The following is a 17,164-nucleotide window of genomic DNA, read 5'->3' as shown; positions in this document are numbered from 1 at the left end:
ATTAGCAAGATTCCTATGCTACAGTGAAATTTTGCAAAAATGCAAAACGATCTAAACAGGCCCATAGAGTTGCATAACCTCATCTGATCCCTACAAGTTAGACATGGGTATAATCACCTCAAATCGTGGGCCTCGTGTGCGACCTCCCTACTTCCAAACGCTGGGCCGGACGCCAGAGGCCCAGGTTGGCGAGCTGACCGGCTGTCTGCACACTGTCAGCCTGTTTGCTTCGGGTTGCTCAAGCCTGAAGCAGACATGCGAGCAGCCGAGCAGAGTGGCAGTCACAGTCAGCTCGCCAGTTCATTACTCCCCTCCAGCCAGAAGTCAGAAATCAGAAGGCAACGGACACCACCCAAAAGGAGCAACGGGCACAGGGCCGAATCGCTCCGATCCGGGTCCTGGCTGAATGTCCCCCCATCCACCCAGCGATCACACTCTCCGGGTGGGTCATCGCCTCGTCGTGTGTTCTCGATCCGTTGACCAACAGGGCACGGCACCTGGCCTCCGTCTGCTGGCCGGCCGTGCCACCCCTTACTACGCTGCCGCCTCGCCGTCGCCGTCGCCGCGCTCTGCTGTCTCGCGCAGGTGCAGTGCCATGTCCGGCGCGCGGCGCCATTGCCAGTTCTTCAGCTGTTTCTGATGTGAAAAAAAAGGAATCTGGCGACTGGTGGATACGCACGCAGAAGAAGGCAAGGCACCTGCCGCTGATCCGGAGAACGCTTGCCCCCCATGCCGCGCTGTCGGTCGCCTCTCTCTGCTTTCTTGCTTGTGCGGTGCGTCGTGTATACCAATTCTGGCTGCTGCTCGGCACACGACACCGTCATCATTCATGCCAAGGATGATGGAAGAGATGAAGGTGCTGTTTGGATCCTTTTGGCAAAAGGGCAAAAGGGTAAAAATTTTGCCATTTGCTAAAAGTGGCAAAAATTTTGCCATTAGAGGTGTTTGGATCCAAAGTGGCAAAAGTTTTGCCATTTGCTAAAATGGCAAAAGACCAGCGCTGGCGGCGGCGTCGGGCGCTGGGCGGCGGGCGGCGGGCGGAGGAGCGGCGGGCGGCGGGGTCGGTCGCTGGCGGCGGGGTCGGGCGGGCGGAGGCGCGGCGGCGGGGTCGGGCGGGCGGAGGCGCGGCGGCGGGCGGAGGAGCGGCGGGCGCTGGCGGCGGGGCCGGGCGGAGGCGCGGGCGGCGGGCGCTGGCGGCGGGGTCGGGCGGGCTGCTATTTGCTTTTTGCTATCCGTTTTTACTCTTTCCATTTTGCCATGGGCTGTTTGGATCCAAATAGAAAAAAAGAGCAAATTTTTTCTTATTTGCCCTTTTGCTGTTGGATCCAAACAGGCCCGAAGAACGGCAAGGTGCAGTACAAGCACACGAAACCGAATGCTGTACCTGAACCCCGAGTATGGAAGCAGGAGCATGATTGCTCTTTTGCCCTGTGGCGCCATCTGTGATCGACAAGTTTGACCAGATCACCTCAGTTGCTTCTCTGAACCCGGTAGCAGGTAGCTGTGCGCGTGATTACAAACAGTTTGCAGAGAATGACATTGGGAAAAAAAAAGGAGGAGGTGTCAATTAAGATTAAGTGGGCTGCTTGTAATCTGTAGCTTGAAGAAGAACAGTAAATCCACATGGTCATCGCGTCGCGTGCTCCCCACATCGCGTTCTGCGTATCTGCGCGCATGGTGTCGTCTTTTTTGTAGTGCCGCACGCGCGCTGGCTCCTTGCATCCTTGGCATGAAAAGGTGGCGATGTCGCAGCGTCTCCAAGGCTCGACCAGTCGGCTCCAGCCAAGAAAGCAAGCCTTTGCTTCATGGGGGAGGAAAAGTTTGGGGAAGGGTGAAAACAGCTTTCACCGTCACCGTTCCTTCTCCTAATCTCCTTTGTGGTGCTACTGTACTGCTGGATGCACCCACTACTCCCACTGAACTTGTGGGAGGCTCCTCACGCATATGCAGCGCGGCAACAAAGTGTGGTGTGGAGGTTCCTTCCCACGCACAAACCTGACAGACCACCTCCAGCGCAAACCTTTGCTTGCCAGCGGCAACAAGTGTACCAACCAACAGTTTCTGCATGCACGTGCTCTTCCACACTGCTTGCGTGTTGCGCGTCAGCGCAAGAGCAAGGAAGGAATCAGCTTCGGTTCAGATCGATCGTCACGCTGAGCCTGACAACCCATCACTACTCCTTGAGGGATTATGAGCGGTGCGACCATCTGCCGCCGGCGAGACGACGCCATCCTATGCTACCTATTGGAATTGGAGTGTTGGATGATCGATGGATCGGCTGAGGAGTAGCGGGTGGCAGTGGATCCCCGTGTCTGCTTTTGCGTAGCCGCGGTAGTCGAGTAGATCGCTAGTGCCGTGGTTGTTGAGGCATCCTTGGCCTTGGCCAGCAGCAGCATCAGGAATCGACCGTGCCCTGGGCGCGAGGAAACCCTGATCCTGATCGGTCTTAATGCGCGATTACCAACAGGTCTCCTCTCCTAATTGGTCAGTGAATCAGGCCGCTGCCTACAGGAACAATAACCGACATGCTCACTGCCCCTGGCTGCTGGCATAGGCATGCGTGGCTTGTGGACAAGAGAAGCAGCCTCGCCCCCTGTCTGCAGACGGTATGCGGATGGCAACACGGTGGTTGAGATGTTCAGTCAGGTTCAAGCATACGTCTTGAGCCAGATTCTTTCGTTCGTTCCGTGTCAGACAAAGGCCGACGACCCTTGCTTGGCCCGCGACGTCGACGCAACGTACCTCTCTCTATCTCTCTACATGATACGTTCTATCATCCTACTGGCTACTGGTGTGTGCATGCTGCAGGCCTGCAGCCCTGAGCTAGAGAGGATGGATGCCCCCCAGTACGTCCCAGTGGGCAAGGCAAGGCCATGGCATCATCGCGCTCGCGAAGCGGTTTTTTGGCATGATTAGGAGGAGGGTGCGTGATGATGCCGCCATTCCTTTTTTCTCTTTCTCTTTTGTCCGGCGCGGGCCGCCGTGATGGCGCACCGCCACCAACCAATGGCGCACGGCGCGCCGCCGGCGTCTAGCTAGCTCAGCTCACCCCTGCTGCCGTTCCGCGCCCGGTGCTTATCCCATCTTATCATACGTGCTGGTGCTGTCAGCGTATGCCAATTGAGGAGTACTACAAACAACACTAAGCAACCCTTCTTCTATTTTTTTTTAAAAAGACCAGGCAAACCGCATGCTGAATTCGAGCTCAGCGATTTCGTGCCTTGGCTTCAGGTAACTTTGACCGCTGAAAGCTAACAAAAGTGTCGGACTTTAGCTTGGCAAAGCCCAGACGCATGGTAACAAAACCAAACGCACCCGTGAGCTGGACCAAAGAAAGTACCTCGCGACGATTGAACATGAAAAAAGATTATCTGCAATTTTTTGTTCTCTAGGAATCGACAAGGTGCCGGCCATTTATAAGCAAAAGGATCGCCAAACCGTTGGAAATGCTATAATAATTTCGCAAAAAGGTAGAGTAGTGGGAATCAGACGTTGGTCTCCACTCCATCCGACATTGAACTAACACGGTGTACGCCGCTGCACTGTGCACCAGTTAAGACCTGGAGAAGGAGATCTAGAGCAGCCATTGATCTTGCTTTTTCTTTCCCTTCCGGAATTCCACTGGGCTCCACAGTACACTGTCCTATCCCAGCAACAAGAAATCATTCTCTCCTTTTTTTTTCCTCCCGGACTAACTGCCCAAGAAAACTCCAAAAACCTGGCGCCAAATCACCCAATCCAGGCGCCCAAATCTCGTTACTTACATCAGTACTGTACATCACCAAACCGACCAAACCAATCCCAGAAAGGTCCCCCAATTTTCTCCTTTTCCAAGAGCAAAACCCAGCTACGACCGCACCAGACGAAGAGTGCACACAGGTGGGAGTGAGAGAGGAGAGACAGGGCCTCCTCTCCTCTCCTTTTCTTCTCTCCCCTTCCTAGGCTGGCTCCCTCCAATAGTCCAATCTCTCTTTCTCTCTCTCCCTCCCACCTCACGCAGCGGCATTAATGGATTCGGCAGCCGCGGCCACCTCCCACCCCCGCGTCCTCCTCCCCGCCTCGCCGAGAACCCTAACGTGACGCCCCGACCCGCGCCTCGCACGGATCCTCCTCCGCGGCTCCGTTTTCTCGAGGTGTTGAAAGGTCGCTGCTTTGGGGAGCTTCCAGGACGAGGGAGGCGCGGCCCAATGCGGCTCGATCCGGATTGGTCTGCGCCGCGATTTGGCTCAGGTTGGGCGCTGCCTCGGTGAATCCCGCGCCGTTGACCCGTGCTGCTGCTGCTACCTCGGAAAGGTTGGATCTTTATGACGTTCTGTGCTGTGTGTGTGTGGGCGACTTGTGGATTCTCGGTGTGGTTTGTTCTGGAGATTACCTGCATTCTGGTTAAATTCGTAGAAGCTTGCTGTTAGGATGCGGGAGTCAGCTCATGGTTCCGGAATCTCTCGGTTTTCCTGCCAGTTTTCCTGGTCAAATTCGGGATAAAGATTAGGTTCTGGGAGCACAGACTAGGTGTTGATGCTATTTTCATTAGCTTGTCTACCTGCATTTGGGCTAAATGTGTTTACCTCTCTTGTATTCTGTTGATTTTTTTTTATTTGCAGGTTTCGATAGTGAGGAGAGATGGATGTGGAGAAACCTGCTTCAAAGGGGCATGGATTCTTTGGCCTCTTTGATTGGGGTAAGAAATCTAAGAAGCGAATTTTTGTTGGAAGCACGAGCAGTTCTCCGGATCCGAGTAAGCAAATTTGCTATAGGAGTCGAGTGATTGCTGCATACTGGTTACATTTTTACAAGGGGTCTGGCTAATTTAATATGCTAATTTTTCTTTGCAGAGAATGCTGGCGACGGTAAGGATGTTGATGACAGTACACCAAGTACACAGTCAAATTCGGTGTGTCCACTTGCTCTAATTTGTTTCCACCTGTGCTGTTTGGTGTGTTCCGTAAAATGTAGAATGACTAAAGCTCTGTGTATATAGCAGATCCTTGAAGACGCTCCTAGCTTGAAAGAAAGCAGTGAGCATAGTTGCTCATCTTCAGTAATTGATGAAGAAACTCAGGCGAGGAGGTGTCCCACTGTTGTGGCTAGGCTTATGGGTTTGGATTCCATGCCCGCGGCAAGCTCATCTGAATCCAATCCCATGCCATCAACAGCGCAACAACCCTTCCAAGCCAACAACCGTGACGATTCTACCGGCAGAAGTTATGTTGGTAGTCCCCATAAGATGCCGGGTAGCCCTATTGATCGGTTCAAAATGGAAGCACTGCCTCCAAGACTTGCCAAGAGGACACTGTCTGTTGCTCAATATAAGTTATTGTCTCCCATGAAGAACCCTAATAATATATCCAGCAGAAATGCAGCTGATATAATGGAGGCAGCGTCACGGATCATTAGGCCTGGAGTTGAAAACATCAGTTCTTACAGAGTCCATGATGTTGGGCATGCAAATGCTGCGCGGGCCTACAACCCAGGAGAGATCATAGGAGTCCAACAAAGGTCACAGAAGCTAAATAAAGCACTGGGGAAACGTGATGGCCCTGCATCTTTTAGGCCACCAAACGAGAAACATTTGGATGGAAGATCGAGAAGTTCAGAGGGTGCCTCATCTTCCAGGATCTCACAGTCAAATGGATGTGCTCCAGTTGGCCCAAAGGTCAAACCCAGCAATAGATCATCAAATGTTGCTCAAGCTATCCGTGCCCAAGGAAAAGAAGGCACAAGAAAAGGTGGTAGAAGGCTTGAAACTCGCAGGAACCCTGAAAATAGCTTGGTTGAGAGATATGGGTTCAACCAACAAAAGGATAATAATCAAATGGTCACAACAAGTTCGTCCAGTATGCTTGTGCCAAATAACAGAAAGCAGAATGCTGTGGTCACCAAACACAAGGTGAATTCAAACCCAGCAAACCCCAGTAGACAACGGAGCAATATTCACCCAGTAAATGCCTCTCCCAGAAAGGTCGGGGCAGCCGGCACATTTGCTGGAATTAGTACTCAAGCTAGCAGAAAGGTGGACTTGCAGCCAACTGCTCATGCAAATGTAAGAAATAATTCCATAGCCAAAGCAATCCCCAAGCCAAGAAGGTTACAAAACAGAAGATTGTACTCTGACACAAGCCAGTCAAGTGATAGTATTAATTCTGACAGAAGCCAGAGGCGGATTCGGCACAATATTGTGATAGATGAGCAATCGTCTTTTTCAACAAACAAAAAGAAAATCAGCACTGAGATTGTTTCATTCACATTTACCTCACCAGTTGACAAATCATTACACGGCACCCACTTCCCCAATCATTCAGTGGAAAAACAATTTAAGAATCTGAACGCTGTGTCAACTTCAAGCAACACATCAAACACTAAACTTGATGTCATTGATGGTGATTATTTGGGACTCCTGTTGGAGCAGAAATTGAGAGAGTTGACGTCAGGGGTGAGATCGCCCTACTCTAAGGCCGCCAAAGGTGTTAAAGTGTATGGCACTTCAACAGCTTTGGAAGATACGGCATCAGCATGTGAAACATCTAGCATTGCTTCTACTGATTATGATAGGGAGTCATTGCAGTCTTTCAATGCTGGAAAAGCTACTGTCCCCCAGACAGATCTTGCTACTAAAAGTGGTCAGGTATGCACATCAGAGATTCTGGCGCACCTCTTCCAGTCAAACCCTTTTGCCAGCACCATCTTATGCACATTAATTTCCTAGTCCTGAGCATATGATGATTGTTACTGTAAACTTGAAAGTGAATAACTTTATGTTTGTTTAGGCATATGCATTTCTCTCCATATAGCACATTTAGTAACACATGTTTAGTTCATCTGGTATTTGAAGTTTGGAAAGACTTTTTTTGTGTGAATGAATATTGGAAAGACTTTGACTGTACGGTAGCTGATGATACATCAAAGATACATATATTTTGTTCCTGCGCTGAAGGAGAGGCATGTTTGTATTGCTCACCAAGTCACCAGAAAGAAGAGCTATGAAGTGATAGTTTGTGCCTCATATGACTTGTGCATTAATAATGTCAAACAACTTTTTATAAATGCTCGTAATCAGTTCCCAGCCCCAAACTGCACCTCTTTATCTGGTAGGTTTTCCTGCCAGACTTTACTTGTACAGCAGAAAGGTGGTACTGGTAACAGTGCATATGTTTGCACAGTTAAATAGTTTAAATGGTAATCTTTAATGTTCAGTACATTAGGTGCGTACCTTCCATTTTTCAGTACAATTAGGTGCCCTTCTCAGTAGATTAGGCCCCTTTTTACATCTATTTTGAGGATACAAACAATCAGATCAGAGCAAAGTTAGAAGCACTGAATTAATGTCATAGATCGATATATTTGAAGGGAATTCAACTTTGTCATATGTGTTAAGGGTTGAACAGTTAAACATTCTTATTTTGCTGCCCAAAAGCTGTAAACACACAAAGAGGGCTGTGTTGATATTAATGTAGCCATAACGGGTTAAAAATTAATCTATATGCTAACATATCTCCCTTTAATCAGCCATTTCAACCTGCAAAGGATGATCATGATGCCACGGATCGAGCAGAGTTTGAGCATCTTCACCTAAGTCCCCTCTCAATGTGGGAAGCTTCTATTTCAACGGAAACCTGCAGCTCATCAGAGAGCTGGAGGAGTGCAAATGGTAAATAGAGTAGTTGGGTGTTTGTTGTTACAGTAGCCATGGACATTTCTCATATCTTTTCCTGTTTTACTTTTGCAGGAACAAGATTATTTAGTTCCACCGAAGGTGCAACAACTTCTGGTTCAACACACTTCAACAAATTCCTTGAAGCAGATGCCTCATCAGAATATTCTGACACAGCCTCATCAATCACAGTGGCTACTGCAGAAATCCCTCGATCAGAAAGTAGCAGCTCATGTCATATGGATCATAGACAGGAGGTGGAGTTTATAAGAGAAATACTGAAAGATAGTTCCTCTTGTTTGGAGCGGTTTGGTGATTCGGATATTCTGGATCCACATCTGTTGGAAGAATTGAATGGCAGCACTAGGTTGTTGGCTGGTAACGAGGGCAAAGGCTATAGATTGAGGCGGAGGCTGCTCTTTGACTGTGTCAATGAATTATTGACTGTGAAATGTGCGTACTACTTCAATGCCGGCTACAGCTCATGGTTCATGGGGATGGCAGTCCTGCAGAACTTGTCAGCAGAAGAAATCCATCGAGACATGACCAGCCTGAAGGTTGCCGAGGAGTGGATGGTGGATGAACTTGTGTACAGGGAAATGAGTACTCCTCTGGGGAGCTGGGTTGATTTCAAGATGGATTCATACCAGGCTGGCGGAGACATAGTCTCGGAGTTGTTAGGTTCCTTGATTGATGAAGTGGTTGGTGATCTTCTGACTGACTCGTTTTTATAGCAGGCCTTGATCCCCTCACTAACGATACCAGTTGACAGGCACAAGGTTTTTGTTCCATGTGACGTCTTATACTGTATCTGTACATCGTAACTTGCTCGTGCAATTGTGTAGCGTTTATTAAGATGAAATGTCGCTAACTTGCCATTATCCAATGACTGATTAATGTCTGCCATGAGGCGGGCGCGGGGGGGGGGGGGGGGGCGTGATCCACTCGAGTCTTGACCTGTTCAATTTGAGCAGGTACGGGGAGAAATATTTGTTTGGTTCATTTTGGGTACATAATGGCTAGGTGTTGGTCAAATACTCAAATGGTCTTCTGTGAGTCTTGAGCTGTCATGGTGCAAGAAAATAGCAGGACGTGCTAATTTTGCAAACATCCATGGATGTGAATGTAACAGTTACTGTATGCTTGTTTAAAGTGTTCGAGCTATGGGTATTAGAGGTATGTTCTGTGTGAAGTGGATCAATACTGAAGTTGAGGTGTGTTCTGTGTGAAGTGGGTCAATACTGATGTTGTTCTTTCTCCTCAGTGATAATCTGGTCTCGCTTCTACGTTCAGCTTTATACATCTCAGCAGTCAGCAGTGAAAAGGCAATATTTGGTTGTCCCGGCTTTGCGGCGACACCACTGTACTAGCAATTCTAGTTTTAGCTATCTGAACAGAGGAACCAGCAGGTGATCAATGACCAACCCTGCTTCCTGCATCTGTGAATTTGTGATTGACTGGAAGAATGGGTCATCTGGGCAGTGGTCTCTGGCCCATGTATGCGCCTCTGCCTCTCCTGCGACTGCGAGCAATTGGAGAGCACTTCGGCCTCTGTCATGCGCACACCACCACACTCCACTCCAAGTTCTTATCATGGACTTCTCTTGTGAAGAGAATACAGCCATAGAGAAATACGATCCATCTCATGGCCAATTGTAAAGCTTGAAAAAAAATAGAAGCAGTCGGGACACAACAACTGTTAACAGCAACAACAATGCATTCCTTTATTAGATCACGCTCACGAGATCAGGAATTACATGCAAGTAAAGAATGGATGAAATTGCGGTAACACTGTCAGAAACAGACAATAATCAACGTTTACAGCTAGTTTCTCTGAACTATGAACTACAGTTGCTGCGTCAGAACATCTACATATCGCTGAGGAACTCCTCGATGAAGGCTGGATCAAACTGCACGAGGGGCTCCGAGAAGATCAGTTCGACGTAGGCGTCATCCATTGGCGGACACGCCAGGCCGCACATGTCGTCGTCGTCTTCGTCGGCGTCGGTGAGGGCACTTTTTGGTGTGCTGCTGCGCTCGGGCGACGAAGCAACCACCGACTTCTCAATCTCAGGGCTGAACTCGATGACGTCGTCGCCGTCCGTAGATTGACCGTGTTGTGACGACGACGTCTGGACGCACGAGGCGGCGGCGCCGCTTTCCGGTTGAGACGCAGTGCGCGGCGGCACGGCGGCGGCCGCCGAAGAACCCAAGAACTCCTCATGGCTGATCTCCATCACGTCGTCGTCGTCGCTTCCCGTCAAGTTCTCTGTCCCGAAGTAGCATAGCAGCTCGGCCTCCAGGGTCTGTGCGAACATCATGGCATCGTTGTCCTCGTCCGTCTTCCTCAGCCGGCGCTTCCGCGCTCTGGTCGGAGGCTCAGGGTGTTCGACGGGGCCCGCCTTCCTCCTGAGGTTGTAGCGGTGGCCGCCGGCGATCTTGGGGCGGAGGTAGGCGTCGACGAGCCCTTTGTCGCCGGGGCAGACCTCGTAGCACTCTTCCAGCTCCATCGCGGTGGACGACGGGTCAGTGGAGTTGCCTCGACGGGCTGCGCTAGGCCGCTAGAGCTCCGGCCAATGGTCGATCTCGGCGGAGCCCGTTCACGACGAGTCGACCGGCGGATGGATCGATCGATCTATCGTGGGATCGGAGGAGGAAGAAGATGAGTTGAGGGCGGCACTGCTGCACTTCCCCGGCCGGGCGCCTTTTTATTGAGGCAGTGTATTCCTTGGCGGCAACGAATTCACTCTTTTTCCTAGTTTGATTCAGCGTCGGTTCGGTACAGTGCGCGTGCCACGCACGCACAGCACAGGCCTCGTCGGACTCAAAAGGCCGCCGGTTAGTTGCAGAGCCGAGCCTCGGAATGAAACGTTGCTGCGAGTTTCCCGCCGGTCGGAGTCGGATTGTATGTGACCAACCCATCTGTCCGTGTCTGAACTCTGATACCGCGCGTGCGAGCAAGCAGCGCTCAACCCTGGTCGGAGTCGGATTGTATGTGACCAACCCATCTGTCCGTGTCTGAACTCTGATACCGCGCGTGCGAGCAAGCAGCGCTCAACCCTGGTCGGAGTCGGATTGTATGTGACCAACCCATCTGTCCGTGTCTGAACTCTGATACCGCGCGTGCGAGCAAGCAGCGCTCTCTGCGGCACAGGCCGTCGCCGAACTGATCAAACTGAGATTTCCAGAGCCGGTGCCAACGACACTTCAGTTTTCTGAGCGTTTTCGCTTCCACTATTTGGCTGTTTATGTAACATGAATTGTTTCTGTCAGAACGAATTCGATCTAGAATAGGAACGAGAGCTCGATCAGTGATTCAGAGTCCTGTGGGTTCGTCAGTTCATTCGTTATGGCTAAGGATCCATTCTACAGTCTGGATTGCTTGACCAATTTTGTCAGTTTCCCGCCACACTGTTTTCTTAAATTACTGCACACACAAACTGTCTGCTTAATGTAGGTTTCAGGCTTTCAGCTGTTATGTGGGCCGAAGGCGTAATGCTTGTGCAGCAGCTGAGCAACCGCATCAGTACAGTAGTTTTGTAGCCGGTATGCTTTATTACTATAGAAATTTTCATATCGGCAAACATATTAAATCCGTTCTAGTCTAGCTGGTTAGGATACTCGGCTCTCACCTGAGAGACCCGGGTTTGAGTCCCGGCAATGGAATTTTTTTCCACATTTTTAAACAATGATCTGCAAAAGTTTTTTTTTATTTCAGTTTCTTGGAACGGGATCTGCATTTTGCATACAGCTGCAACAGATTTAAAGTGGAGTAATAGTTGGGTTGTAGAGATTCTATAAGGGCCTTTTTAATGTGTGTTTTGAGCATTTTGAATGTAAAATAGTAGGATGACACCTACAAGTGTTGGTTCAAGTTGCTATCAACAACTCACTTTAGCCGGAGATGTGGAGAACCACGAGGCAACAAAACTGTTGCCTTTTAAAGGATAAAAAATAAATCTTTTATGAGACTATTTTAGGATGGCTACACTATGATTTTGGATTCGAAATTTGCTTTTATCACAACATGAATAACACATCAGCCCATTTTATAAAATTAGAAAAATCGTGTCATAAATTTATGAAACATCTACCTATTCATATTCATTCAAGGTAACATGAAAATGTTAGATGGAGTAGTAGTCCAAAATTTTGCATAGTCTACACGTGCACTCTTTCCTGACCATGAAATTAGATTCCAACTCAACCATAGGAAGAAAAAAAAAGAACACACGAGATTTAGCAAATCTCATGATAACAAACCCAACGAAAACAGAGAAAACCCCCGAGAAGACCTCCAAAAATTTAGCATGAGTCCAAGCAGCAAAGCCCAATTCCAACCGCACACGGTAAAGTCCAAACCCTAATTCCGTCGCCTGCCGCAGCCATCCCCATCGCCGGGTGCTTCACCCACCCAAACCCAGCCGAATCCACCCTCCTCACGCCTTGCTACTTCCCCTCCAGCTCCCGCAGAAAAATAATCCAACTTTTTTAATCAGAAACCAGCAAGGCCGACGCCTTCGAATCCAAATTTTACTAGGACTTCGGCGGCTGCCCCGCTCGCCAACCACCGCCTCCGGCCGCGCCGCCATGGCGCTGCTCGTGCGCGCGCGGCTGTCCTCGCTCGACGACGACGACGACGACTCGGCCACGGTGTCCTCGCTGTCCTCGGCCCCGTCCTCCCCGCCGCTCTCGCCGCTCCCGGCGTCCCCGCCGCTGCGCGCGCGCGCGGCGGTCCTCGGCGCCCCGCGCGTCGCGGCGCAGCTCTCGTCCGCCGAAGAGGACGCCAGCGAGTCGTTCGACGACGCCACCAGCTCCGGGGAGGACGCCGAGCTGGTGGAGGAGGTCTCCAACGGCTTCTTCTTCACCGTCGCCAGGGTGCCGCCGCCCCCGCCCCCGCCCGAGGACGCCATCCTGGTCCCAGGCGGCGAGACGGCGGGGGCCGCCGGTGCGCCCGAGAGCGGGGACAATTTCGGCGCCGCGGATGTGTCGCTGGAGGAGACCTTCATGAGCGCCAAGAGCGTCTTGGAAGTGCTCGACGCCAGCGCAAGGAGCAGATTGGACGGTGCCATTGCGGATGGCAATGGTACGGGCGTCGAAGGTTCGCTAGATGGGAGCTTCCAGAGTTCCGGGAGTGTCATCGGTGGGCTGGATGGTGGAGAGGCTGCTGAATCAGGTGATCTGGTGGATGTTACCGATGTTCCTGCCCTGATGGATGGTAAGCAGGGGGAGCAGGATGCTGGTGCTGAGGCTGTCAATGATGTGGCGCCTGAACCTTTCATGCCTGTTGCTGGGGTCGATGACCTGCGTGTTGTGGATGCTTTGGAGGGGAAGGGCGTGTCTGATCATGAGGTTGGTGAATTGCTTCCAGTTCTCAGTGCTACAGAAGGACAGGATGCTGGTGTTGGACTTCGCAATGATGATTCTGATGCAAAAGGTAGTACATCCAAGTATGAGGCTGTCCTGGATGTTGAAGATGCTAGTCCTGAATATGTTGCCACAAGAGATGCCACATCTGACATCGTGGAAGTTCGTGATAATGTTGATGACCCAGATTCCATTGCAGATGGTGGTCATACTAAAGTAGATGAGGAAGCTGATGGTGATGATGAAGCTTCCGATGATCTTACATCCATGCCAGTCTCTGCAAGTGACGATGCTGTGGAACTTCTTGTGAAAGAATTGGAGGACAATGTGCCTGCTTCCAAAGGAACACGCTTTGGTGTGGATGACTCAGATGATGAGATAAATGGCGACGCTGAATATGAAGATGAGGTGAATGGAAAGGAAATCGAGTTTTTTGATTATGCAGCTCTAGTTGAACTTCTAAGGGCCGCAAACATCTCGATGGGAGAAGGCAATGCCAAAGTTTTTCCAGTTGAATCTTCTGAGCCCAAACATCTGCCGCCCAAGATATCCAGCATTCCTAGGACAGACATGGCTTCTACTCCTGTGCTAGAAGTAACTTCCGACCCCGAGCAAGAGATGACTGATGAAGAAAAGAAGTTATACAGAAAGGTGGACATGGCACGAATCAAGTACATGCGTCTAATTCATAGATTGGGGTATGATACTAATCATCTGGTACCAGTACAAGTGTTGTATCGGCTTAGTCTTGTTGAAGGTTTCAGGCGCGTAAGGATGTCAAACCATTCCTCTGAGCTCGAGAATGCCTGGAAGAGGGCTTTGCAGCTTGAGGCAGAGGGAATTGAGGAAGTTGAATTCTCATGCAATGTTTTGGTCCTTGGGAAGACTGGGGTGGGGAAGAGTGCAACAATAAACTCCATCTTTGGCGAAGATAAATCCAAAACAAATGCTTTTCTACCAGCAACATCATCTGTGAAGGAGATTACTGGAGTTGTTGATGGTGTCAGATTTCGTGTTATTGACACCCCTGGACTTGGGACTTCGGCCAAGGATGAAAAATCAAATAGGAAAGTGCTCAATTCTGTTAAGAAGTATATGAAGAGATGCCCTCCTGATATTATTCTGTATGTCGATCGGATTGATACCCAGCGACAGGAGGCAGATAGCCTATTCCCCTTGCGACATATTACCAGTGTGCTAGGCCTGTCAATATGGTCCAGAGCAATTATTACTCTCACTCACTCAGGAGCAGCTCCCCCTGAAGGCCCTAGTGGTTCGGCAATAAACTATGGTATGGTTGTGACTCATCGAACTCATGCAATTCAGCAAAGCATCCGGCAGGTAACCAATGATCCTCGAATTGAGAATCCAGTGGCTCTTGTGGAGAACCATCATCTCTGTCGGAGGAACACAGAGGGTGAAAAGGTGCTTCCTGATGGCCTTACTTGGAGGCGTCTGCTCCTCCTCCTATGCTACTCAAAGAAGATGATCGCTGAGATTGACAATCTGTCAACCCGCCGTGCTTCTCCTGCAAGTTTATTAGGTCGCTTTTTTCAAGTGCCTACACTTCCTTACTTCCTATCATCTTTGTTGCAATCTAGAGAGCACCCTAGGAGTTCTAATGACCATTATGTTGGGAGTGTGGACTCAGATTTTGATCCAGATGAATTGTTGAATGAGAATCAAGAGGATGAGGAAGATGATTATGATCATCTTCCTCCCTTTAAGCCACTAAGTAAAGCTCAGGTTGCAAAACTCTCCAAGGAGCAACAGAAGTTGTATTTTGATGAATATGATTACCGAACTAAGCTTCTTCAGAAAAAGCAGTTGAAGGAACAGCTCAGAAGATTTAAGGAAATGAAGGAGGGCGATAACAATGATGCACCTTCTGATGATGATCATCCTGATGATGAATTTGATACAGATAGATCTCCGATGCCAGACTGGGCCTTGCCGTCATCGTTTGACTCCGATGATCCTGTGTACCGTTATCGGTGCCTTGAGCCTACACCGAACCTTCTGGTGCGTGCTGTTAACAACCCTGATGTATGGGATCATGATTGTGGTTTTGATGGTGTGAGCGTCCAACACAGCCTTGATGTTGCTAACAAATATCCAGCTTCTCTGTGGGTTCAAGTTAACAAGGACAAAAGAGAGTTCACCATTCATTTGGATTCCTCCATGTCAGTTAAACATGGATATCATGCCTCGAGCCTTGCAGGCTTTGACATCCAAACAATTATGGACCAGCTTGCTTACACTCTCAGAGGGGAGACCAAATTCAAGAACTTCAAGAGAAACGTCACTACTGGTGGTTTATCCATGACTTTTTTGGGCAATACCATGGTGACTGGAGCGAAATTTGAAGACAAGCTTTCAGTTGGTAACAGGTTAACACTGCTAGCTAACACTGGTGCTGTGTCCATGTGTGGTGATGCCGCATATGGGGTGAATATGGAGGCAACTCTGCGTGAAAAAAGTTATCCTGTAGGTCAAGGGCTTGCAACTTTGGGTGCATCCTTAGTAAGGTGGCGTAAAGAGTGGACCATGGCTACACACTTGGATTCCCAGTTCTCTGTTGGGAGGACTTCAAACATGGCAGTTCGTGTTGATGTAAACAACAAACTAACTGGACGGGTGAGCATCAAGGCCAACACTTCAGAACAGCTGAAGATTGCCCTTTTAGCTATCTGTTCCGCGACAATGTATCTGTGGAACAAGATGCATCCTGGTGCCGATCCTAATGCTTAGTAGCACTGGTTAGTAAGACAATTTTGTACCCTAACATTTGTATCCTTATCCTGTTCCTTCTGTCGGGTTTCTACTTGTCCGTTGTTAAACTACTGTCGAAGCTTCTCAGTCGTACAAATTCAACCTCTTCCCCGTGTGCTCCTTACTACCATTGGCTATTGTAATTCATATAAATTGTTAGGCTGTTATAGTATATTAGTATGTTGAATTGTCTAGTTGTTGGTTATCAGTCGCATGATTGACCCTGTTCATTTAATCTGTTTGGCTCACAAAAGTGCATATAGATGGCAAATATCCAAGAACAATCATTACATCACTTTTATATGAACCACTTACGAATCCCATAATATACTGAATTGTTTCCATTGAAATGGCTAAAGACCTGTGTTGGGCTAAGTGGCTAAGGAACTGTATTGGGCTTGCAGTGGATAAGGAGCTGTGTTGGGCTTAACTGGCTAAGGAACTGTGTTGTGCTAACCAGACTAACAGATCATCTAGTATTTTTTTTGTAATGACACATTCTAAATCCACCTTCTCCCCTTCAAAATTCAGATTGTATTCTGTTGATAGGGTCTTATTTGGCACCTTTTCTTCCAGATAAACAGTTTCAATAAGTTTGCATGAATACATGTTTCAAAGTAAACAAAGCTACATAATTAGAAGGAGCATTCTTGTCAGTGTGCTTATAGTATTATTAGCAAGAGCTGGCAACATGTATTTTGACCAGTGAAATTCTTCAGTCACGACACTGGGATATCATCGCCTTGTCAATTACGTCATGGAAAGTTTGACTGATGGTGTTTGCTTATTGAATACAACCACCAGGATAGTTTGTTCAGTTGAATATTTATGTTTATTCATTTTTCATTGAATCTTGCTCAAAGGAGTAGCCAAAGCTTGGCCTTGAACTAACTTCAGGAATCCTTTAAATTTTCTGACACACCTAAATGTTGCTTTATTCAGAACTCCCAAGATCCAACCATTCAGAGGTTGGCTAGTCCACCATTTTCCTACCAGCTCGTGATTAAAGAAGGGGAGGTGGCTGCAAACTCTGGGAATTTGCTAGGAATGGAAGTTGAGCCATCACTTTCTGTCAAGAATCAAGATAAGTGTAGCTGTGCTACCGTTTCCTTTATTTTAAGTTAAGTGCGCAGTTGGTGGCCAACTTCATGAGCGACTCAACTTTTTTGTTTTGTCAAAAATTGTAACTAGTAACACAGCTGATAAATTGTAATATATATATAATGTATATATAAAAAAGTTACTGCCGTTTTTGGTCTCCCTTTGATGATGCAGTTAAATGTGGTGAATACAAGAAATCCGGATGTGGTGCTGGGTAAAATTAGAGCTTGACTTTTCTTTTCTTTTTTCTCTCGGCAAAAGCAAGCAATTCATCAA

General features: G+C 48.7%; 2 protein-coding genes and 1 non-coding gene across 5 annotated transcripts; all 3 read left to right on the top strand.

The window, feature by feature from the left end:
- The first annotated feature begins 3,896 nt into the window (after positions 1–3,896).
- Positions 3,897–8,529, top strand: LOC112878012. Of its 3 annotated transcripts, none has more exons than XM_025942395.1 (6): positions 3,897–4,293; positions 4,602–4,735; positions 4,833–4,891; positions 4,979–6,622; positions 7,504–7,645; positions 7,724–8,529. In XM_025942395.1, exons 2-6 carry the CDS (start codon positions 4,621–4,623, stop codon positions 8,380–8,382), a joined length of 2,619 nt encoding a protein of 872 aa, XP_025798180.1. In that variant the 5' UTR covers positions 3,897–4,293; positions 4,602–4,620; the 3' UTR covers positions 8,383–8,529. The 3 variants fall into 3 exon arrangements, with proteins under 3 accessions (XP_025798180.1, XP_025798182.1, XP_025798181.1); XM_025942397.1 differs by having other exon boundaries at positions 3,898–4,293; positions 4,982–6,622; XM_025942396.1 differs by lacking the exon at positions 3,897–4,293 and adding an exon at positions 4,407–4,509.
- A 2,712-nt stretch (positions 8,530–11,241) lies between these two features.
- TRNAE-CUC lies at positions 11,242–11,314 on the top strand. Its single transcript has one exon. It is a non-coding gene; the product is annotated as a tRNA-Glu (tRNA).
- Positions 11,315–12,036: 722 nt separating this feature from the next.
- LOC112875210 (translocase of chloroplast 159, chloroplastic-like) lies at positions 12,037–17,030 on the top strand. The gene is made up of 2 exons (XM_025938975.1): positions 12,037–15,774; positions 16,730–17,030. Exon 1 carries the CDS (start codon positions 12,239–12,241, stop codon positions 15,764–15,766), a length of 3,528 nt encoding a protein of 1,175 aa, XP_025794760.1. The 5' UTR covers positions 12,037–12,238; the 3' UTR covers positions 15,767–15,774; positions 16,730–17,030.
- The last annotated feature ends 134 nt before the right edge of the window (positions 17,031–17,164 follow it).

This window comes from Panicum hallii, chromosome 9 (assembly GCF_002211085.1).
Source record: "Panicum hallii strain FIL2 chromosome 9, PHallii_v3.1, whole genome shotgun sequence".
In the NCBI taxonomy this organism is placed as follows: Eukaryota; Viridiplantae; Streptophyta; class Magnoliopsida; order Poales; family Poaceae; genus Panicum; species Panicum hallii.
Note: the sequence above shows the minus strand (reverse complement) of the source record. Positions and strands in the feature narration are given on the sequence as shown.

What these genes read in the sequence shown, in the direction of transcription:
- LOC112875210 (XM_025938975.1), top strand. Translation starts at nt 12,239, where the DNA reads ATGGCGCTGCTCGTGCGCGCGCGGCTGTCCTCGCTCGACGACGACGAC.
- LOC112878012 (XM_025942395.1), top strand. Translation starts at nt 4,621, where the DNA reads ATGGATGTGGAGAAACCTGCTTCAAAGGGGCATGGATTCTTTGGCCTC. An exon ending in TTGCTACTAAAAGTGGTCAG is followed by an intron (nt 6,623 to 7,503) that starts GTATGCACATCA and finishes CCCTTTAATCAG; the next exon opens with CCATTTCAACCTGCAAAGGA. An exon ending in GAGCTGGAGGAGTGCAAATG is followed by an intron (nt 7,646 to 7,723) that starts GTAAATAGAGTA and finishes TTACTTTTGCAG; the next exon opens with GAACAAGATTATTTAGTTCC.